Source organism: Octopus bimaculoides, chromosome 23 (genome assembly GCF_046866305.1).
Source record: "Octopus bimaculoides isolate indiv1 chromosome 23, ASM4686630v1, whole genome shotgun sequence".
NCBI classification, from domain to species: Eukaryota; Metazoa; Mollusca; class Cephalopoda; order Octopoda; family Octopodidae; genus Octopus; species Octopus bimaculoides.
In genome coordinates this window covers 10,792,207-10,812,206 of record NC_142950.1, presented here as the reverse complement: position 1 = coordinate 10,812,206, position 20,000 = coordinate 10,792,207, and the positions used below count along the sequence as shown (strand labels likewise).

The 20,000-nt window shown below is 39.6% G+C and overlaps 1 protein-coding gene across 11 annotated transcripts in view; it reads left to right on the top strand.

Moving 5' to 3' along the window:
• LOC106879157 (phosphatidylinositol 3-kinase regulatory subunit alpha) overlaps nucleotides 1-20,000 on the top strand; it is a 204,836-nt gene that overhangs the window by 156,299 nt on the left and 28,537 nt on the right. For all 11 annotated transcript variants that reach the window (XM_089340052.1, XM_089340049.1, XM_089340053.1 and 8 more), the window contains 2 exons: nucleotides 6,089-6,154; nucleotides 9,997-10,044. In XM_089340052.1, coding sequence (XP_089196178.1) covers nucleotides 6,089-6,154; nucleotides 9,997-10,044 — 114 coding nt within the window. The remainder of the gene's footprint in view (nucleotides 1-6,088; nucleotides 6,155-9,996; nucleotides 10,045-20,000) is intronic.

The following is a 20,000-nucleotide window of genomic DNA, read 5'->3' as shown; positions in this document are numbered from 1 at the left end:
ATTATATGGCACAAGTTATGAACATGAATAACTACTGCCATTTGTGACAGAGCAGTGCAGGTTTTCCAGCGATTTAGTAAAATAGTTACTGGAGAAATCTTCAACAATTAAAATTCTTATTGTCTTAACTTCAGTATAATATTAAACCAATTTATATTTTGAACTTTGCCTCATATTCAGTTCTCTTTAGATCTAATACTTCCAAGTATTTTGATTATAAATTTAACTTTACTCTTACTGTAAAAGCCATATGAAATACATGGTATGTTTGTTATGCTGATGCATTTATTAAACACGAGTTTCAGCTTATTGGACTGGACAGTCATAGTAGTATATGCCTCACTCTCTCTCTCTCCCTCTCTTCTTCATAATTAGTCTTTCCTTATACATTTACCACCTGGCTGGCAACTGATACTCTTGTCAATGAGACATTATGATGTAACAATAAAAGAATGACAATGTGGAACTTAAACTTCTGTAAGGGTTGTAATAATGGTAGTGGTAGTTATTATTGGTCTTAGTCAAAAGAAATGTCCAACACTTGATTTGTTTGAAAGGCCCTCTAATTCTGGTGAGGGGAACAAGAGGACTGAACTATAAGTCACTGGCAGTAAAGATATCAAGTTATCCTCAGACCAAAGCACCAGCCCAAATGCTTCCAATATGGTGGTGTTTCTTTGGTTTTTCTGGTACCCCCCCTCCACCGCCATCACTACTTACCACCAAAGGCTTGGTGGGGATGATGGTGGGGGTTAAAAATGCGTGACATCAAAGTGATTGATGTTGCACTCTACCACAAGCAAAGCAATGACAATAAATGCATGACCCTTATAATACCAACCTACCCGAGGCTGCCTTTGGTTCTCTGATGCAAGCTTCCCCTTTTAAAGGGATCTAAATTAAAACCTTCCATTTATGTCCCAAGCACCAGTTCAACAATGTCTTGAAATTTTGGCATGTGGCCCTTAATTTCAGAGAAGTGGGTAAGTTGATTACATTGACCCCAGTGATTGAGGGGTACTTATTTTTAGCAACCCTGAAAAAAGGAATGGCAATGTTGATTTTGGCAGAATTTGAGCTCAGAGCATGAAGTTAGAAGAGATGCTGTGAATTTCTTTTTGTTCTAATCAAATTGCAAAGCAGTGTCTTTCAATAGAAATTAACTTCAACCATTAACATTTCATCTGTTCAGTTTGCGTCTTCAAAATCGTGAGAAATAAGAGATCCTTTGTTCTTAAGATGGTGTTTGTGATAGGAAGGACATCCAAGTCTAAAGCACCTTTCCAGTTGTATATACATCTAACCTGTGCTTGAATGGGGGAAGAAGAAAAAACAAAACAAAACCAAATCTGGATATAAAAAATGTGCAAATGTTGTGTGTGAGTGTGTATGTATGTGTATAATTAATTATGTATGTATATAAGTGTGTGTATATGCACATATATGTGTGCATACATATGTATACATACACATAAATAAACATATGCACACACACACACACACACACACACACACACACACACACACACACACACACACATAGATGATAGATGCATCATATATATATATATATATATATATATATATATATATATATAAACATTATCTGACTGATATTTAAGCATTATCTTGCCAAAAACAGCTATAAACTGATGCTGCATCCTGCTCTTACCAACATATACAGTGCCAAGATACATTAACTAACATGTGTGTACACATACATGTATAAACACACACACACACACATATATACATATAGACATGCACACAAACATGTGCTTCACTGTACAAGGTCATGTTCCGTCTTGGAAGGATTTTTTTTTATCTCATCTCGTCTTTTCATTCGACCCCCACAGACTCCCCTCTATGTCTCCACTCCAATATCTCCACTCAGTATTCTTATTCCCTCCCCCTTGCACTCCCAGCAACCCTGCCACCACCATTGCCACCGCGTGTGCTATTGACACCACGTCAGAACTTTCTTGATGATACCAGCAACATATTTCATCATCTCCACCACCATCATCATCATCGTCATTATCATCATCGTCATTATCATCATCGTCATCATCATCATCATCATCATCATCATCGTCATCATCATCATCAGAAGTATCAAATCATCATCATTATCACCATCATGACCACCACTTGTCATTGGTACATTTCCACTATCACCACCAACACCACCATCATCATCATCACCACCACCATCACCGTCATTGTCATCACTGCCCCCCACATTCATTACTGCCATCATCACCACTGCCACTACCACCACTGCTACCACCACGACCACCACCACCACCACCATCACCATCATCACCACCACCACCACCACCACCTCCATCATCAATGTCGTCATCAGTAGCAGAAAGCTAGTTGCTATTGCAATCTTTGTTGCTGGTGTCATTGGATCAAATTCAGATGGGATCAGTTTGTTGCTGTGTTTCGCTCTGGTTTCCATTGCACACAGATGCATGCTGCAGTGGCAGCAGTCACCAACAACAACCTACATACTTACCACCACCACCATCAATACCACCACCACCAACAACAACACTACCATCACTGCAGTCACCACCACCTTCACCACCTCTGCTGATACAAGTGAATCTCTGATGGCTTTTATCTACTAGACATAACAACCAAGACTCCCTCAAATCACACCCTATCAGAAAATAAAAGGAAGGACACATTAATTGAATTTTTTGGTCTTTTATTTACCTCCACATGGGGGTGGGGGGAAGATGTGATGCTCATTGCTTTAATGCTCTTGATCATAAATCTGTCTGATCAGGGCTCTTTTTGGGAGGGGTTAAGAGCAACAAGTTCTCATCTGAGTTTTTAACTGACTCACTTTCCCACCCTACAGTTGAGGCTTCTTTAAGATGTTAGTTTTTCTTTTTCCCTTTTTTTTTTTTAATATAAACCCTTTTGATACCAACCCACCTTAGACCACCACCCTGGCTGGCTCTGTGACACTGATTCTGTTTTCTAAAATGATCTAAATTAAAACATTCCATCAAAATTTCTTCGTTATTTTTCCAAATACCAGCTTGATAATGACAAAAGTTGTTTTGGCTGTGTGGTAAGTAGCTTCCTTACCAACCACATGGTTCCGGGTTCAATCCCACTGCATGGCACCTTCGGCAAGTGTCTTCTACTATAGCCTCGGGCCGACCAATACCTTGTGAGTGGATTTGGTAGATGGAAACTGAAAGAAGCCCGATAGCTAGCTAGAGGCGATGGCTTCTTGGAGCTAATTCACGGCAGCTTTCGTCTTAATTTTGGGACTGCCATGTTGGCTTGGCGATAACTATTAATTTCCAGTACCGCTGTCGTAGTCTCCTTTAGAGAGACTTAGAAATATTAATAACTCTATTATATATATATATATATATGTGTGTGTGTGTGTATGTTTGTGTGTGTATATGTTTGTGTTTGTCCCCCCAACATCCCTTGACAACCGATGCTTGTGTGTTTATGTCCCCGTAACTTAGCGGTTCGGCAAAAGAGAACCGATAGAATAAGTGCTAGGCTTACAAAGAATAAGTCCTGGGGTTGATTTGCTCGACTAAAGGCGGTGCTCCAGCATGACCGCAGTCAAATGACTGAAACAAGTAAAAGAGAGTTAGTTTCAAAATTAATTGAAATAAAGGGCTGTATATTTCAAAAGAAATAAGATAACAAAAAAAGGATTGACCCCTTGGCATTCAGATTTTTCTGTCAGATATATTATTTATTCATTCACACAGTTTTTTAAAATTAATTATGCATCATCTTGTGGCTTTGAGATTTCGGTGATGTGATTGTTTATTTTTTTTAAATTTTAGAATGGCATTGTAGGGTAGGTGTGGAAAGCCAGATCTGGTTGGTTTGAACATAAAACTAGCAAAATAATTAGGTTGAATACGGCCAGTTTAAATGTTAAAGGATTAAATATTTTATGACTATCAGTTTGTGTTCTGTAACTCTCATGAGACAACCCCTGATCATGGGACACAAACCTGTTCTAACCCTTTAGCATTCGGATTATTCTGTCAAATGTAATACTTATCTATTCACATTTGTTTTGAATTAATCATGCATTATCTCATAGCTTTGAGATTTTGACGTGAATAAAAAAATCATTGCTTTTGACAGAGCAATCTGAAGGCTTAAGGGTTAAAACAAGTTTGTATCAAAGGACCGGGCGTGGTCTCAGATGAGTTTCAGAGCTGTCACATTCTTAATATTCCACTGGATCAAATGGTGGGAGGGCTGAGAATGGCGCCTGTGTTTGCTTGCAAGTACACGTGTACTTCCAAACAATTTGCAATAGCATGGTACAGGCTATCAGGTCACTTGTGAGTGATGGCTTTACGTAAGCTTGCGATCCTGGTGGCTGGAATGGAAGAAGTTAATTGGCTAAAAGTTGTTGTTGTTGGCACTCCGTCACTTACGACGTCGAGGGTTCCAGTTGATCCGATCAACGGAACAGCCTGCTCGTGAAATTAACGTGCAAGTGGCTGTGCACTCCACAGACACATGTATCCTTAACGTAGTTCTCGGGGATAGTCAGCGTGACACAGAGTGTGACAAGGTTGACCCTTTGAATTACAGGCACAACAGAAACAGGAAGTAAGAGTGAGAGAAAGTTGTGGTGAAAGAGTACAGCAGGGTTTGCCACCATCCCCTGCCGGAGCCTCGTGGAGCTTTAGGTGTTTTCGCTCAATAAACACTCGCAACGCCCGGTCTGGGAATCGAAACCGCGGTCCTATGACCGCGAGTCTGCTGCCCAACCACCGGGTCATTGCGCCTCCACTGGCTAAAAGTGACCATAGTAGAACCAAGGTGACTGAAAGTATATCCAACTGCAAGAAAGAACTCTACTGCCATATGGGAAGTGACCATAGGTCAATATGAAGAAAAGAAATGAGCCTAATGAAAATTAGGGATGCATAAAGTAATGAAGTTGGGACCAAATTTAAGCTGAAAGAAAAGAACTTGGTTGATAGCAGATGTACCTGAGTAGTTAGCAATAAATGTAACCATGCAGTGAATTCTTTCAGCTGTCCAAAAACGTCACTAAAAGTAGTTGACAGCTTATGTTACTCGGGTAACATCATCATCATTGTTGTCACCACCATTTAATGTCCATTTTCCATACATCAATCGGTTAGGTGATTTGACTTGAGCCGACAAGCCAGAGGACTGTCGAGCTCCAGTGACTTTCTTGATGTGGTTTCTCTGGATTGATGCCCTCCCTAACACCAACCACTTCTCAGAAGGTACTGGATGCTTTTTACATGATACTGGCACTTCTAAAGGTCATCAAGCAACTCCCAACACAAGAACTCTCTACTGTACTCTGTCAAATGTAACTCGTATTTATTCACTCTTGATAACCAGAGTTGGTGCGTTTACATCCCTGGAATTTAGTGGTTCAGCAAAAGAGGATGAGTACTAGGCTTGTAAAAAAACAAAAACAAAAAAGTATTGGGGTCAATTCATTCGACTAAAAATTCTTCAAAGTTGTGCTCCAGCATGGCCGTAGCCAAATGTCTGATGTACTTTGGTAGAACAAAAGAATAGAAGATGTAAATATAAGGCTAAGTTAATTAGTTGGAGATGTTTAACTTCCACTCCATGAATCTGGTGCTTTTTATTTGTTTACATACCTACGCGCGCGCGTGTGTGTGTGTATATATATATATATATATACACACACACACACACACACACACTCACATTTATATACCTCCTTAATTTAACTTTAAAGCCTCTTCTATAAAATACATATCTGTAAACATGGAAACAATTACCACCCTCAAGTGTTTTAAATTTTGCTATGCATCTAACGAGCTTTTAATAACCTCAGGCATATTTAGCATATTTTGTTTACACAAGTATTTTTTTTTCTTTCTTTTTTTTGTCTGTTTATCTTTTCCTTTTAAATTTCACACTGTTCCACTTTCAGTACTACTTAACCATTCTGATGCCTATTTACCTGTCATATTTCATTCCTGTGCAATTTACCTGTCGTTTTTTTAAATTTTTTTATTTCAATACAACTCACCTGTTATACTTTCTTCAATCGTTTCAGGGCCACCAGGTGTACCTCATAGATTAGTAAAGAGTTATTTTCTGCGACCTATTTTGTGCATTTACTGTAAGTATTGTTTTTCACTTTTATTATTATTATTATTATTACAAAGAAGGCAAGCTGGCAGAATCATTAGCACACTGGGCGAAATGCTTAGTGGCATTTCATCTGTCCTTACATTCTGAGTTCAAATTCTGCTAAGGTTGACCTTGCCTTTCATCCTCTCAGGGTTGATAAATTAAATACCAGTGAAACATTGGGATTGATGTAATCTTCTCGTCTCCTCCCCCAAAATTTCAGGCCTTGTGCCTAGAGTAGAAAAGATTATTATTATTATTATTATTATTATTATTATTATTACTACTGCTACTGCTGCTACTATTGTTATGATTGGCATTGAGGCAGTGAGCTGGCAGAAACGTTAGCACGGCGGGCGAAATGCTTAGCGGTATTTCGTCTGCGGCTATGTTCTGAGTTCAAATTCCGTCGAGGTCGACTTTGCCTTTCATACTTTCAGGGTCGATTAAATAAGTACCAGTTACACACTGGAGTTGATATAATCAACTTAATCCGTTTGTTTGTCCCCCTCTGTGTGTAGCCCCTTGTGGGTAGTAAAGAAATAAGAATTGCTGGCATGCTGGACAAAATGCTTAATGTCATTTTGTCGGTCTTAGCATTTCGAGTTCAAACTTCACTGAGGTCAACTTAGCTTTTTTTTCCTTTCAGGGTCAGTAAAATATGTACTGGGGTTGATGTAATCAACTAACCCTCTTCCTTAGAACTTTGGACCTTGTGCTTATAGTAGAAAGGATTATTATTATTATTATTAATGGTACTAAGGCAACAGGCTGGCAGAAATTAACACACTGGACAGCATACTTAGTGGTCTCTTCTGGTTATATACATTCTGGTTTCAGATTCTGCCAAGGTCGGATTTACTTTTCATCCTTTTGGAGCCAATAAAACAAGGACCAGGGTTGATTTAATTGATTTGCCCCTCCCCTCAAATTTACTAAGCGTTATCATTAAGGCAATGAACTGGCAGGATTGTTAGCATATCAGACACAAGACAAAATAATTAGTGACATTTCTTTTGGTTTTTTATGTTTTGAGTTTCTCAGGTTGGCAGTGATCTGGTAGAATATTTAGCATAGGTGCAGGCGTGGCCATGTGGTAAGTAGATTGCTTCCCAACCACATGGTTCCGGGTTCAGTTCCACTGTGTGCCACCTTGGGCAAATTTCTTCTATAGCCTCAGGCAACCAAAACCTTGCGAGTGAATTTGGTAGATGGAAACTGAAAGAAGCTTGTGTGTGTGTCTGTGTGCCCATGCCCCCCCTCACTGCTTGACAACTGGTGTTGGTGTGTTTACATCCCTGTAAATTAGTGGTTCGGCAAAAGAGACTGATAAAATAAGTCCTGGGGCGATTTGCTTGACTAAAACCCTCTAAGGCAGTGCTCCAGCATGGCCGCATTCAACTGACTGAAACAAGTAAAAGAAGTTTTTTATGTTCTTAGTTCAAATTCCATTTAAGTTGACTTTGCCTTTCATCCCCTCGGGAATCAAAGTACCAGTCAAATACTGGGGGTCGGTATAATCTGCTGGTTCACTCTCCTCAAAATTGTTCATCTTGTACCAAAATTTGAAAGGATTTTTACCTCCGCCTTTTCAAAGACAGAGGTATTGTTTTCACTCATGTTTGTCCGTGGACAAGATATCTCAAGAACCGCTGGATAGATTTGGATGAAACTTTCAGGGATGTTTGGCCTCATGACTGGCACAAACTGATTAGATTTGGGGATCGAGCTGGTGCCGGATGAGGATTCTGGATTATTTTTCCTGTTTTTTTACTTAAATTGTTGAGAGAGAGGTTCATTTTTAGTATTCTCGTTTGTGAGAGCAGTCGAGTTTATTTAAGATATTCTCATTTAAAAAATTATCTCTGGCTAATCATTGAGAGGTCATTGGTGTTATCTTTGTGGAGGTTTGTGCCCTCTGAGTGCTCTTGTTATTATTAAGGCAGCAAGCTGGCAGAAGCGTTAACACACCAGGCGAAATGCTCAGCGGTATTTCGTCTGCCGTTAGGTTCTGAGTTCAAATTCTGCCGAGGTCAACTTTGCCTTTCATCCTTTCGGGGTCGATAAATTAAATACCAGTTACACACTGGGGTCGATGTAATCAACTTAATCCCTTTGTCTGTCCTTGTTTGTCCCCTCTGTGTTTAGCCCCTTGTGGACAATAAAAAAATAAGAATCTTTGGTGTGTCGCACAAAATGTTTTAGTAGCATTTCTCCTGACTATTTACTTTCTCAGTTCAAATTCTGCCTTGGTCAACTTTGCCTTTTATATTTTGGGGGTTGATGAAATAAGTACCGATTGAGAACTGGGGTCGATGTAATTGACTTGCCCCCTCCCACAAAATTACTGGCCTTGTGCCAAAATTTGAAACTTTCATTATTATTTTTAATATTATTATTATTATTATTCAGTAGTTTTATTTTTATAACGTGCTTTCACTTCACTACCGAGCGCAGCTCTGTGCGCCTTGGGTATGTGCTGTGGTTTGCTGTGGTGCTCTTATGTTTACTGTATTGAAAGTGTTTTGCGTAGAATGTGTGCAGTACCCAGTAGTGCAATTTTCTGTATGTTATATATATTATTATTATTATTATTATGGAGTGAGAAAGCAGTGCATGCCATCAAAGTTCAACGAAGCCCAGTATACCCACCATGACTACCCGTCTGATAAGGGTACACCAGGCACATGCATCACAACCATATGTGCTTGACATGGTGATCAAGATAAACAGCGCATAACCTTGCAGGTGGGGCCCAGTTAGAATTTTCTTCAGGTCGAGTAGCCCATCCCATTCAAAAGGTCCCTGCATAAAGTTTAAGGATGTTTAACAAAACACCGATGTTTCCAGAGGTGAATTATTCAAACCGCAAAGAATTCCTCTCAACACATGGCTATATCGTCAATCACCAAGGGACATGCTCAACTGGTTAAGGTCAAGCAACTGACAAGCAAATCTGTGTTATAGAGCAGAATATTTGCTGTAGCTCATCTTTTACACCAAAACAAAACATGTACATGATAACACTTCCAATCAGTTAAGGTCGGAAGCCATGAGAGCCACTCCCTACTGCATCAGGGTATTATTATTATTATTATTATTATTATTATTATTAATATTATTATTATTATTATTATTATTATTATTAGCAGCAGCAGCAGTACTAGCAGCATCATAAGTGTAGCAGATAAAATGCTTTGTGGTATTTGTTCTGGCTCTTTACTTTCTGAATTCAAATGCTGCAGAGGTCAACTCTATCTTTCATTCCCCTACCCCTCAAGGAACTAAGCACCAGTAATTCTGAGTTCAAAAGTTTAATTGTTTATATTTACAATATATATATACATATATATATATATATATAATTTAATTTATATAAGGGCATTACTATACAATAATGCCTCACGCTTAGAGGGACTTCGTATGTGCACTGATGAATAAAAGTTGCAGCTTACTGCATAGTTTTTCTGTGTTAATTATGAAACCATTGGTTTGCTGTTAAGTTAAAAGTTTTTAGGAGGTTAGCTTTGAAAGTTGCATTCCCTTGCGATCGGTAAAAATGTGCTTATTTTGGTAGTTTTGACTTATGAAGTCCCTCTAAGCGTGAGGCATTATTGTATAGTAATGCCTTTATATAAATTAAATTATATATATTTATGGAAAAAAATGATGGATTTTTTTTTCCCCTTATGAGGTTTTTTCACGCTGACTACTTGATAAATTCTTATAAAGATTTTATCCTTACATTATATTATATATATATATATATATATATATATATCCAAATTGATGTTGCACACCTTTGCATCCATATTTCTTTTCTAATTACAGGTAATGATTACATCTGGGGTTGTGGTTTAGTCGGCATGAAGTGTGAAGGTAAGCATTTCAAATTGGCATTTTCCCCCTGCTCACTCCCACCACTGCCCTCCGTTTTCTGTTTTGCATACTCACACAAACATATGTATACAACATGTGCTGCACACCATCTCATGTATACTTACATGCACACAGTTTTTATGCAACTACAAGCTTACATACACACACACATATATCATCATCATCATTGTTTAATGTCCGCTTTCCATGCTAGCATGGGTTGGACGATATGACTGGGGACTGGCGAACCAGATGGCTACACCAGGCTCCAATCTGATTTGGCAGAGTTTCTACAGCTGGATGCCCATCCTTACGCCAACCATTCCGAGAGTGTAGTGGGTGGTTTTTACGTACCACCGGCACGAGGGCCAGTCCGGCGGTACTGGCAATGGCCCTATACACTTATGTGCAGACTGGCTCTCTGTCTGTTATGACAATGAGGGTTCCAGTTGATCTGATCAATGGAGCAGCTTACTCGTGAATTAATGTGCAAGGGATTGACTCTGTGGGGTGGTTGGTGTTAAGAAGGGCATCCAGCCATAGAAACTGTGCTGAAACTGACATGGAAGTCTAGTACTGTCTTCTGCCTGGCCAGCTGCTACAGACTTGAAGCAATGATGATGATGATGATGATGATGATGGGATGAGCACTTCACAAATGTGCATACCCATAACAAGTTCCTCAGGGAGGTTCAGTGTAATGCAGAATGTGACAAGGCTGGCCCCCTTTGAATTACAGGTACTACTCATTTTTGCCAGCTGAGTGCACTGGAGCAACGTGAAATAAAAGTATCTTGCCCAAGGACAGAATGCGGTGTCAGGAATCGAACTTACGACTTTGTTATCATGAACCAAATACTGCAACCACTAAGCCAAAACACACACATGTTCTGCCGAGGTTGACTTTGCCTTTCATCCTTTCGAGGGGTCGATAAATTAAGTACCAGTTGCATACTGGGGTCAATCTAATCGACTGGCCCTCTCCCCCAAAATTTCAGGCCTTGTGCTTAGAGTAGAAAAGAGGTTCATAAAATAAACATCAACAACACATGCTTTCTCTGCCACATAAATATATTGTTTTCTCCTCTCTTCCCCACTCTCTCTTTCACTTGCCTTTTCACTCTTTCTCTCCCTCCTCCCCTTCTCTCTCTCGTGTCCTCTTTTTTTCTTTCACTTGCTCTTTCACTCTCTCTCCTTCCTTCTCTCTCCCCACTCCCTCACTCCTTTCCTTTCATTCGCTCTTTCACTCTCTTTTCCATCTCCTTCTCTCTCATTCACCCTCTCTCTCTTCCTCCTTCTTTCTCCCCACTCCTTTTTCTTTCATTTGTTCTTTCACCCTTTCTCTCTCTTTCTCCTATCTCTGTCTCTCTCTCTCCTGTTTCTCTCTCTCCTCTCTCTTTCCTATTTCTCTCTCTCTCTCTCTCACATTTACACCATACACATGACCATATACAAACAACCATGCACACACACAAGCTCACATACAAACACACACAGTCTCAAATACGCAAAGACACACATACAAACACACCACATGCACGAGGACACACTGACACACACACACAAACATGCTTTCAGTTTCACATTAGCTCTCCACCCCTATCTCTCTCACTTTCACTCTCTTTCTGCTCCTTCACCCCTCTCCCTTCTCGCAGCGCACATCCCAGTTGTACAACAAAGCACATGGATGCACCCATGCGCATGCAGCATTTGAATACTTGTGCGTGTGTTAGTGTGCGAGTGCGTGTTGCGAGCGCTTTGTCCCCATCGATCGTTTCCGTAACGATCGACATTGATTTGACACAGAGACCCAGTTATTCGCTTTTTTTTTTTTTTTTCATATTTGTGTTAGATGGTTGGGGCGGAGGCATGGGAGTGTGTGTGTGGGGGAGTGGGGGGCAGTACATCAGGTGCTTGATGGCAGCGGTGGTGGTGGTGGTTGTCGAGGTGGGGAGGGAGAGAAAGAGGGAGGAACACAGCTGTGAGGTTGACTAACGAAGACGGTGGGGGGGAATGAAAACGAAGAACGATGGTCATTTGGTTTCTTTCCAACACAGCTGTGTGTGTGTGTGTGTGTGTGTGTGTGTGTGTGGAGAGACAGACAGATAGACAAGCAGAGAGGCAGAAGTGTGGGGTGAGGGTGAGTTTAAAATGCTTTCCGTTTGTTGTTCTTTAACCCATTACCTCCCATAATTCCCACACACACACACACGCAGGAGTGGTCTTGTGGTAAGTAGCTTGCTTTCCAACCACATGGTTCCGGGTTCAGTCCCACTGCATGGCACCTTGGGTAAGTGTCTCCTACTATAGTCTCAGGCCGACCAAAGCCTTTTGAGTGGATTTGGTAGACAGAAACTGAAAGAAGCCTGTCGTATATATATGTATATATATATATATATGTGTGTGTGTATGTTTGTGTGTCTGTGTTTGTCCCCCCAACATCCCTTGACAACCAATGCTAGCGGTTCGGCAAAAGAGACCTATAGAATAAGTACTAGGCATCGAAAGAATAAGTCCTGGGGTTGATTTGCTCAACTAAAGGCGGTGCTGCAGCATGGCCGCAGTCAAATGACTGAAACAAGTAAAAGAGTAAAGAGAGAGAGTAATTGGAATTTCTTTTATGAAACTTTGATTTCTAGCATAAAACAGCCTTAGAAACACGCTGGAATGATCAAAATAACATTTCAAAATACCATTTTAAATAGAAATAAGCGAGATATTGGGTGAAAAATTAGCAAACCTCATTTGAATATCAGAGAAATATACCTAGTAGATATAGCAAAAAGGTTAGATATGTGTAAATATTGACAGATAATTACGAAATTTGTAATTTTTAAGTGATCTCATATGAGATCACTGGTAGGTAATGGGTTAACCTTAGGTCAGTCCTTATTCCATCAAGGCCCTTGATCGAAAGTTTTCTATCCAATATCGTCCTTTTTTTTTTTTTTTGTGGGTTCATGCATGTCTTGTCTTTCTGTTGTTTTCTTTTAGGCATAATGTATCTATGACTATATCATTTAATGTGCTATTTTTATTTTTAAAAAAATCAAAAACCAAGTTTAGGGTATATAATAGACAAAAGTGTATTATGCCACCATTATTTAATGTTCTTTTTATTCAAATTATATTGGGTTGTCCGGAAAGTTCGTGCCGATTTATAGTAGCTTACTTTTCAACTTATTTGCCATGAAACCACCTCAATTCTGGGAAGAGGGTATTTTTCAAGTTAAAGGAGAGATGGAGACGTATTGTGTAACAAAATGGTTCATATTTGGTTGATTAAAAATGTAATGGCAAGTATTTATTGACCTTTTTCTTTCCTTTAAAAATCGGCACGAACTTTCCAGACAACTCAATACTAAGGTGTGTTTGAGGCACAATGTATCTAAGACTACATTATCTAATGTGTCCTTTTTTTCAAATGTTAGGGTGTATTTCAGACATAGTTTATCTGAGACTACATTATTTAATGTGTTTTTTTTTTTGTTTTGTTTTAAGGTATTAAGGTGTGATTCAAGAGTTGATTTGGCTGCTGTTTCTAGCAGGTCAACTGAGCAATATGTGGCTTCCGCATTGGCTCTAAACTTTCTACATTGTAGTAATGTTGATATTGCTGATGTTGTTGATGATGATAGTAATAATGATAATAGTGGTGGTGGTGGTGGTTAAAGGTAGGGGGAGCAGTTTCCAGACCTAAAGATTGGGACCTCATGTGAGGATTCACATATTATTGTTTAGCTCTATAGGCCAGTTTCTGGTCAAACATCATCTGTGAGGAAATGCTTTCCAATCACGACCATCTAGTCTCTTATTCTCCACCATCCCCACCCTCTTCAGATTCAAACAGTGTTTCTGGGACTACATTATACAAGTGTGGTTCAGTGGGAAGTGGAGATTTGGTTGTTATTTCTAGCAGATCAAACAGCCATGGAGATTGTTCTGTAAATAGTTGATGTTGAACCCCAGGTCAGCCCTGATCCAGCAGACCTGTGATCATAGGTGTTTTAGCTTTGGCTATCCTCTGTGTGTGTGTGTGTGTGTCTCATCACTGCTTGACAAGTGGTGTTGGTATATTCCATACACCAGATGAATAATGGCAAAAATTATTTTACCAAATTCTTCATTATTTTCAAAATTAATTAAAACAAAAAGGGCTAAATTGATTTAAATTAAAACCTTCCGTCTAAATTTCATGTTGATTTATATCCCAAATACTAGATTAATAATGAGTTATTTTATTAAATTCTTCATAATTAAAAAGAAAAAAAAACATTGAAAAATAAACTGTATTTTAGTAGAAATATGGAAACAAAAGGGTCAATTAAAGTGTGACTATCAGTTTGTATGTTCTGTTCCTCACTTGAAACTGGCCCCTGGTTCTATGATAAAAACTTCCTGTTTTGAAGTGATCAGAATTCAAACTTTCATCAAAATTTCATATTCTAAACACTAGATAAATAACAAGTTATTTTACTAAATTCTTTGTTATTTTGAAAATTAATTTAAACAAGGGCAGTGTATTTCGATAGAAATATGGTAACAAAAGGCTTAGGTTGATCTCAGCTAAAACCTTCCATCAAAATTTCATGTTAATTTATAATTTAAACAACAGATAAATAATGACAGTTATTTTACTAAATTCTTTGTTATTTTGAAAATTAATTTAAACGGACAGTGTATTTCGATAGAAATATGGTAACAAAAGGCTTAGGTTGATCTCAGTTAAAACCTTCCATCAGAATTTCGTGTTTGTTTTTTGTTGTTTTTTTTTTAAATGTTCCAAAGAGTAAAAGAGTAAAACACCACCTGGTTTATAACAACAAAGTTGTTTAAATTGTTTAAGTAAATACTTCAATATTTTCGAAATTTATTGAAGCAAAGTTAAGAGTTTTTCAACAGAAATATGGTGACAAAAGGGTTAATGACCAACAGGTTATGAAGCCAGATGTTGGCAGCAGTGGAGGAGGTGGTGATGTTAGTGTAAATCTTAAGATGTGAGGCACAGTGTTCAAATACATGGTAGCATTGACTGAGAGGACATTCACCTGAGGAGATTGAAGTTAAATTGTGCTTGTATTAGTGGTAGAAGTAGAAATAGCTGAAGTTAAAGTAGTGGTGATGGTAGTGGTGAAGGTAACAGTTGCAAATCTCATTTAGTATTATTATTTAGTGTAAACTAACTTGAGGCTACTAAACTAACTAATGTGAAATGGTGGTGGTGGTGATGATGCTTGGTTTGTTTAAACATACGGTGAATGTAATTTGCTTTATAGTCATCAACCTTTACAGAAAGTATAGACAAAGCATATTGATGGTAGCAGCAGTGATGATGATGATAGCATGTGATGTAATATTTATATATACACACATCATTCAATGTTCGTTTTCCATGCTGGCATGGGATGGACGGTTTGACTGGAGCTTGCAAGCCAGAGACCTGCACCAGCTCCCAGTCAGATTTGGCCTGGTTTCTACAGCTGGATGCCCTTCCTAACACCAACTACTTTATAGTGTGTGCTAGGTGCTTCTGATGTGCCACTAGCCTGAGCTCTTTTTCTGTGGCACTGGCACAAGTGCTTTCTATGTGGCACTGACTTACAAGTGCTTTTTGTATGGCACCGGCACAGGACTCTTGCAGGCCAATTCTCTTCACCAGAGGATATATATATATATATATATATATATATATATATACACATACATACATGTATGTGGATATGTATACGTGTACATGCATGGTTGCATATATATGTGCATCTATTGGTGTATGTGTAGGTGTGCATGTGTGTGTTCCATGCGAGTGTGTGTGTGTGCATGCATGTGCATGTACATGCGTGCATACGCGATTGTTATGAGCATTTTTACTCCTTTACTTTTTAACCCTGCCCCCCCCCCCCCTCGGTTTTTTTCCCCTTATTTAACGGTCATTTTCATAGCATATTTTGATTGCCTCAATAACTGAAGAGATGCTGGTGCAGGTTTCCGCCCCAACATCCAAAACTCTGAGTTTTATTATGGTTATTATAGCAACCGAATAACTGTCACATATTATATTACATACATATATATATATATATATATATATATATATATATATATATATATATATATATATATATATATATATATATATATATATATATATATTTATTGCGGGTGGCACATAAAAGACACCATTTCGAGCATGGCCGTTTTTGTGCGGGTGACACGTAAAAGCACCCACTACACTCTCTGAGTGGTTGGCGTTAGGAAGAGCATCCAGCTGTAGAAACTCTGCCAAATTAGATTAGAGCCTTGGTGTTGCCATCCGGTTTCACCAGTCCTCAGTCAAATCGTCCAACCCATGCTAGCATGGAAGGCGGACGTTAAACGATGATGATATACACACACACACACACACACACACACACACACACACACATTCACATACATACATACATACACACACACACACACACACACACACACACACACACACACACACACCTAGCTCCGGCCATCTGTTTTGGCATGGCTTTTACTGCTGGAATGCTCTTCTTAACCTAAACCTCTTTACATTTTTTACTTGGTACTTTTTATGTGGTGCCAGTATGTATGTGTGTATATATATATAAAGTGAAAAAAATTATACAAGATGTATAAATAAATAAGCAAAGCACCAGCACAATTTAGGTTATCTATTGTTATCCGTATATATATATATATATATATATATATATATATATAGAGAGAGAGAGAGAGAGAGAGAGAGAGAGAGAGAGAGAGAGAGAGAGAGAGAGAGAGAGAGAGAGAGAGAGACAGGCAGGCACAGATGTGGCTGTGTGGTTAAAAAGTTTGCTTTCCAAATTACAAGGTTTTGGGTTCAGTTTCACTGCTCAACACCTTGGGTTTCTTCTATTACAGCATTGAGTTAGCCTTCTGAGTGGGTTTGGTGAATGGAAACTGAAAGAAGCCTATTGTATGTGTGTGTGTGTCCACCTTGTCTTGACATTATGTGATAGTTGTGAATGAGTGTCAATAAGACAAAGAGTACCATTAGTTTCCAAAATACCATGAAAACAATGTATGACCATAGGGGAAATATTACTTTGGTTGGCAACAGTTGAGTGTTGGCAACAGGAAGAGCATCCAGCTGTAGAAAATCTGCCTAAGTAAATTCTGTGTGACCCGAGCTAGCATGGAAAAGTATGCATTAAAATGCTATACACACACACACACACACACACACACACACATGTATACGTAAATGTACACATACACATACATGAGGTGTGGCTGTGTGGTATGAAGCTTGCTTCCCAACCCCATGGGTCCGGGTTCAGCCCCTCTGCATGGTACATAGAGCAAGTGTCTTCTACTATAGCCTCAGGCCAACCTAAGCCTTGTGAGTGGATTTCGTACACAGAAACTGAAAGAAGCCCATCCTATGTATGTATGCATGTATGTGTGTGTGTATGTATGTGTCTGTCTGTCTGTTTCCCTCCCCCATCATCACTTGACAATTGGTGTTAGTGTGTTTATATCGTCGTAACTTAGCAGTTCAGCAAAGAGGCCTGTAGAATAAGTACTAGGCTTTGGTCAGCCTCATGTTATAGTGGAAGACACTTGCCCAAGGTGTCATACAGTGGGACTGAACCCAGAACCATGTGATTTGGCAGTAAATTTCTTAGCAGAGCATCTGCTGCAGTATTGCTTGACTCGAAGTTAACTTCATGGCCATCACCAAGCAATACCAAGGTGGAACAGGATTATGATGATGATTGATTGATTGATTGATTGATTATAACTTACAGTAGTGATGGTGGTAACAGTGATGATGATGGTGATGGTGGTGGTGATGGTGATGGCGGTGCAGCAGAGGCTGTGGTGTATATTGTTCATTGACAAAGTAACTAACTTCCAGGCCATCAACCTTTGCCAGAATGAGAACTGAACAAGAGGAGCAGTAGGAGGAGAGCGATGATGAGAGTGGTAGGAGTGGTTATAATGGTTGCAGCAGTAGATGGTATAACGGTTGATTTTTTTTTTTTTTTTGAGTGATTTGGCTGCTATTTCGTGCAGTCTAGATGACCACATAGAGGCTGCCCCAAGTAGTGCATGACAGAATCTGCAGAGTTACTTGGTTGTTGGTTTTGTTGTTGTTTAGCCCCAGGTTAACCCGAATAGAGTAGATATAAGAGCTATGGACAAAGTCATTCCTCCGATGACCTCTCCATCTTTTTAGGGGTGTGTCATATTCAGTATCTCAAATTGTCATTTAAGATGATTGGATACAATTTAAGAGAGACTCTAGCACTATTTTATAGTGACCACAGAAGGTGTGATTTGAGAGATTTGGTTGCTATTTCTATCAGATCATGTTCCCCCCCCCCCCACTATCACTTGACAACTGATGTTATGTTTACGTCCCTGTAACTTAGCAGTTTGGCAAAAGAGACCGATACAGTAAGTACTAGGCTTACAAAGAATAAGAACTGGAGTCAATTTGTTCGACTAAAGGCGGTGCTCCAGCATGGCCGCAATCGAATGACTGAAACTGGTAAAAGAGTAAAAGGATATATATAAAACAGTCTTCTTTCAGTTTCCATCTACTCAATCCACACAAGGATTTGGTCAGCTCGAGGTGCCATGCAGTGGGACTGAACGTAGAACCATGCAGTTGGGAACCAAGCTCCTCACCGCATAACCATCTGTGTGCATATGTGTTTGTGTCACCCCTGACCATAGGTGCAGGAATGGCCATGAGGTTAAACTCCTTTGCAACCACGTGGTTTCAGGTTCAGTCTCCCTGTGCGATTCCTTGGGCATCTGTCCTAAACGTAATGCTTATTTATTTGCAGTGGTTTAAATTGTTTGTGCATTATTTTCTAGAATGTGATTGTTTATTTTTAGAATGACAATGTAGGGTAGGTGTGGGAAGCAAGATCTGGCCAGTTTGAACATGGAACAAGTAGAATATTCGGGTTCAGTGGGGCTAGTTCATCATCATCATCGTTTAACGTCCGCTTTCCATGCTAGCATAGGTTGGACGATTTGACTGAGGACTGGTGAACCAGATGGCTACACCAGGCTCCAATCTGATTTGGCAGAGTTTCTACAGCTGGATGCCCTTCCTAACGCCAACCACTCCGAGGGTGTAGTGGCTGCTTTTACGTGCCACTGGCACGAAGGCCAGTCAGGAGGTACTGGCAACAACCACGCTCGAAATGGTATTTTACGTGCCACCTGCACACAGGCCAGTCCAGCGGTACTGGCAACGAACTTGCTCGAATGTCTTTTCACGTGCCACTGGCACAAGTGCCAAGAGAGCGACGTTGATTACAATCATGCTCAAATGGTGCTATTTACATGCCCCCGGCACAGAAGCCAAACAGCTGGTGCTCTGGCAACAATCACGCTCGGACGGTGCTCTTAGTGATCTACTGGTACAGGTGCCATCACAATTTCGCTTTCACTTTCGCTTTTCGCCCCATGCCAATATCTCTTCATTCAACACTAAACTCGGGGCTAGTTAGAGCATAAACAAAAAATATTTGGGCCTGATACGGCCACTGAGTATAAATCATAGAATGCTTGAGCCCAATATGGTCAGTTTGAACATAAAAATAGGTGGAATATTTGGGTCTGATATGGCCTGTTTCACCATAAACCAGGTGGAATACTTGGGCCCCATGTGGTTGGTTTGAGCATAAAAACAGGTAGAACATTTGGCTTGATATGGCTAGCTTAAATGCTAAAGGGTGAAGGCAGACTGGGTTGCTATTTCTAGCTGCTTGAGTGGCTACACAAAGAGTTGCTTTATTGACTCAATGATTGACTTAGTGGTGGTGGTGGTGGTGGTGGTGGTTTTGTCAGTGTAGACGTGGTTGAGATTTGCGTTGTTTAATGATCGGAAAGAACTAATTTCATGGCCAAGCCATCGATCTGACCAAGGTGAAGTGGTGTAAGTTGCA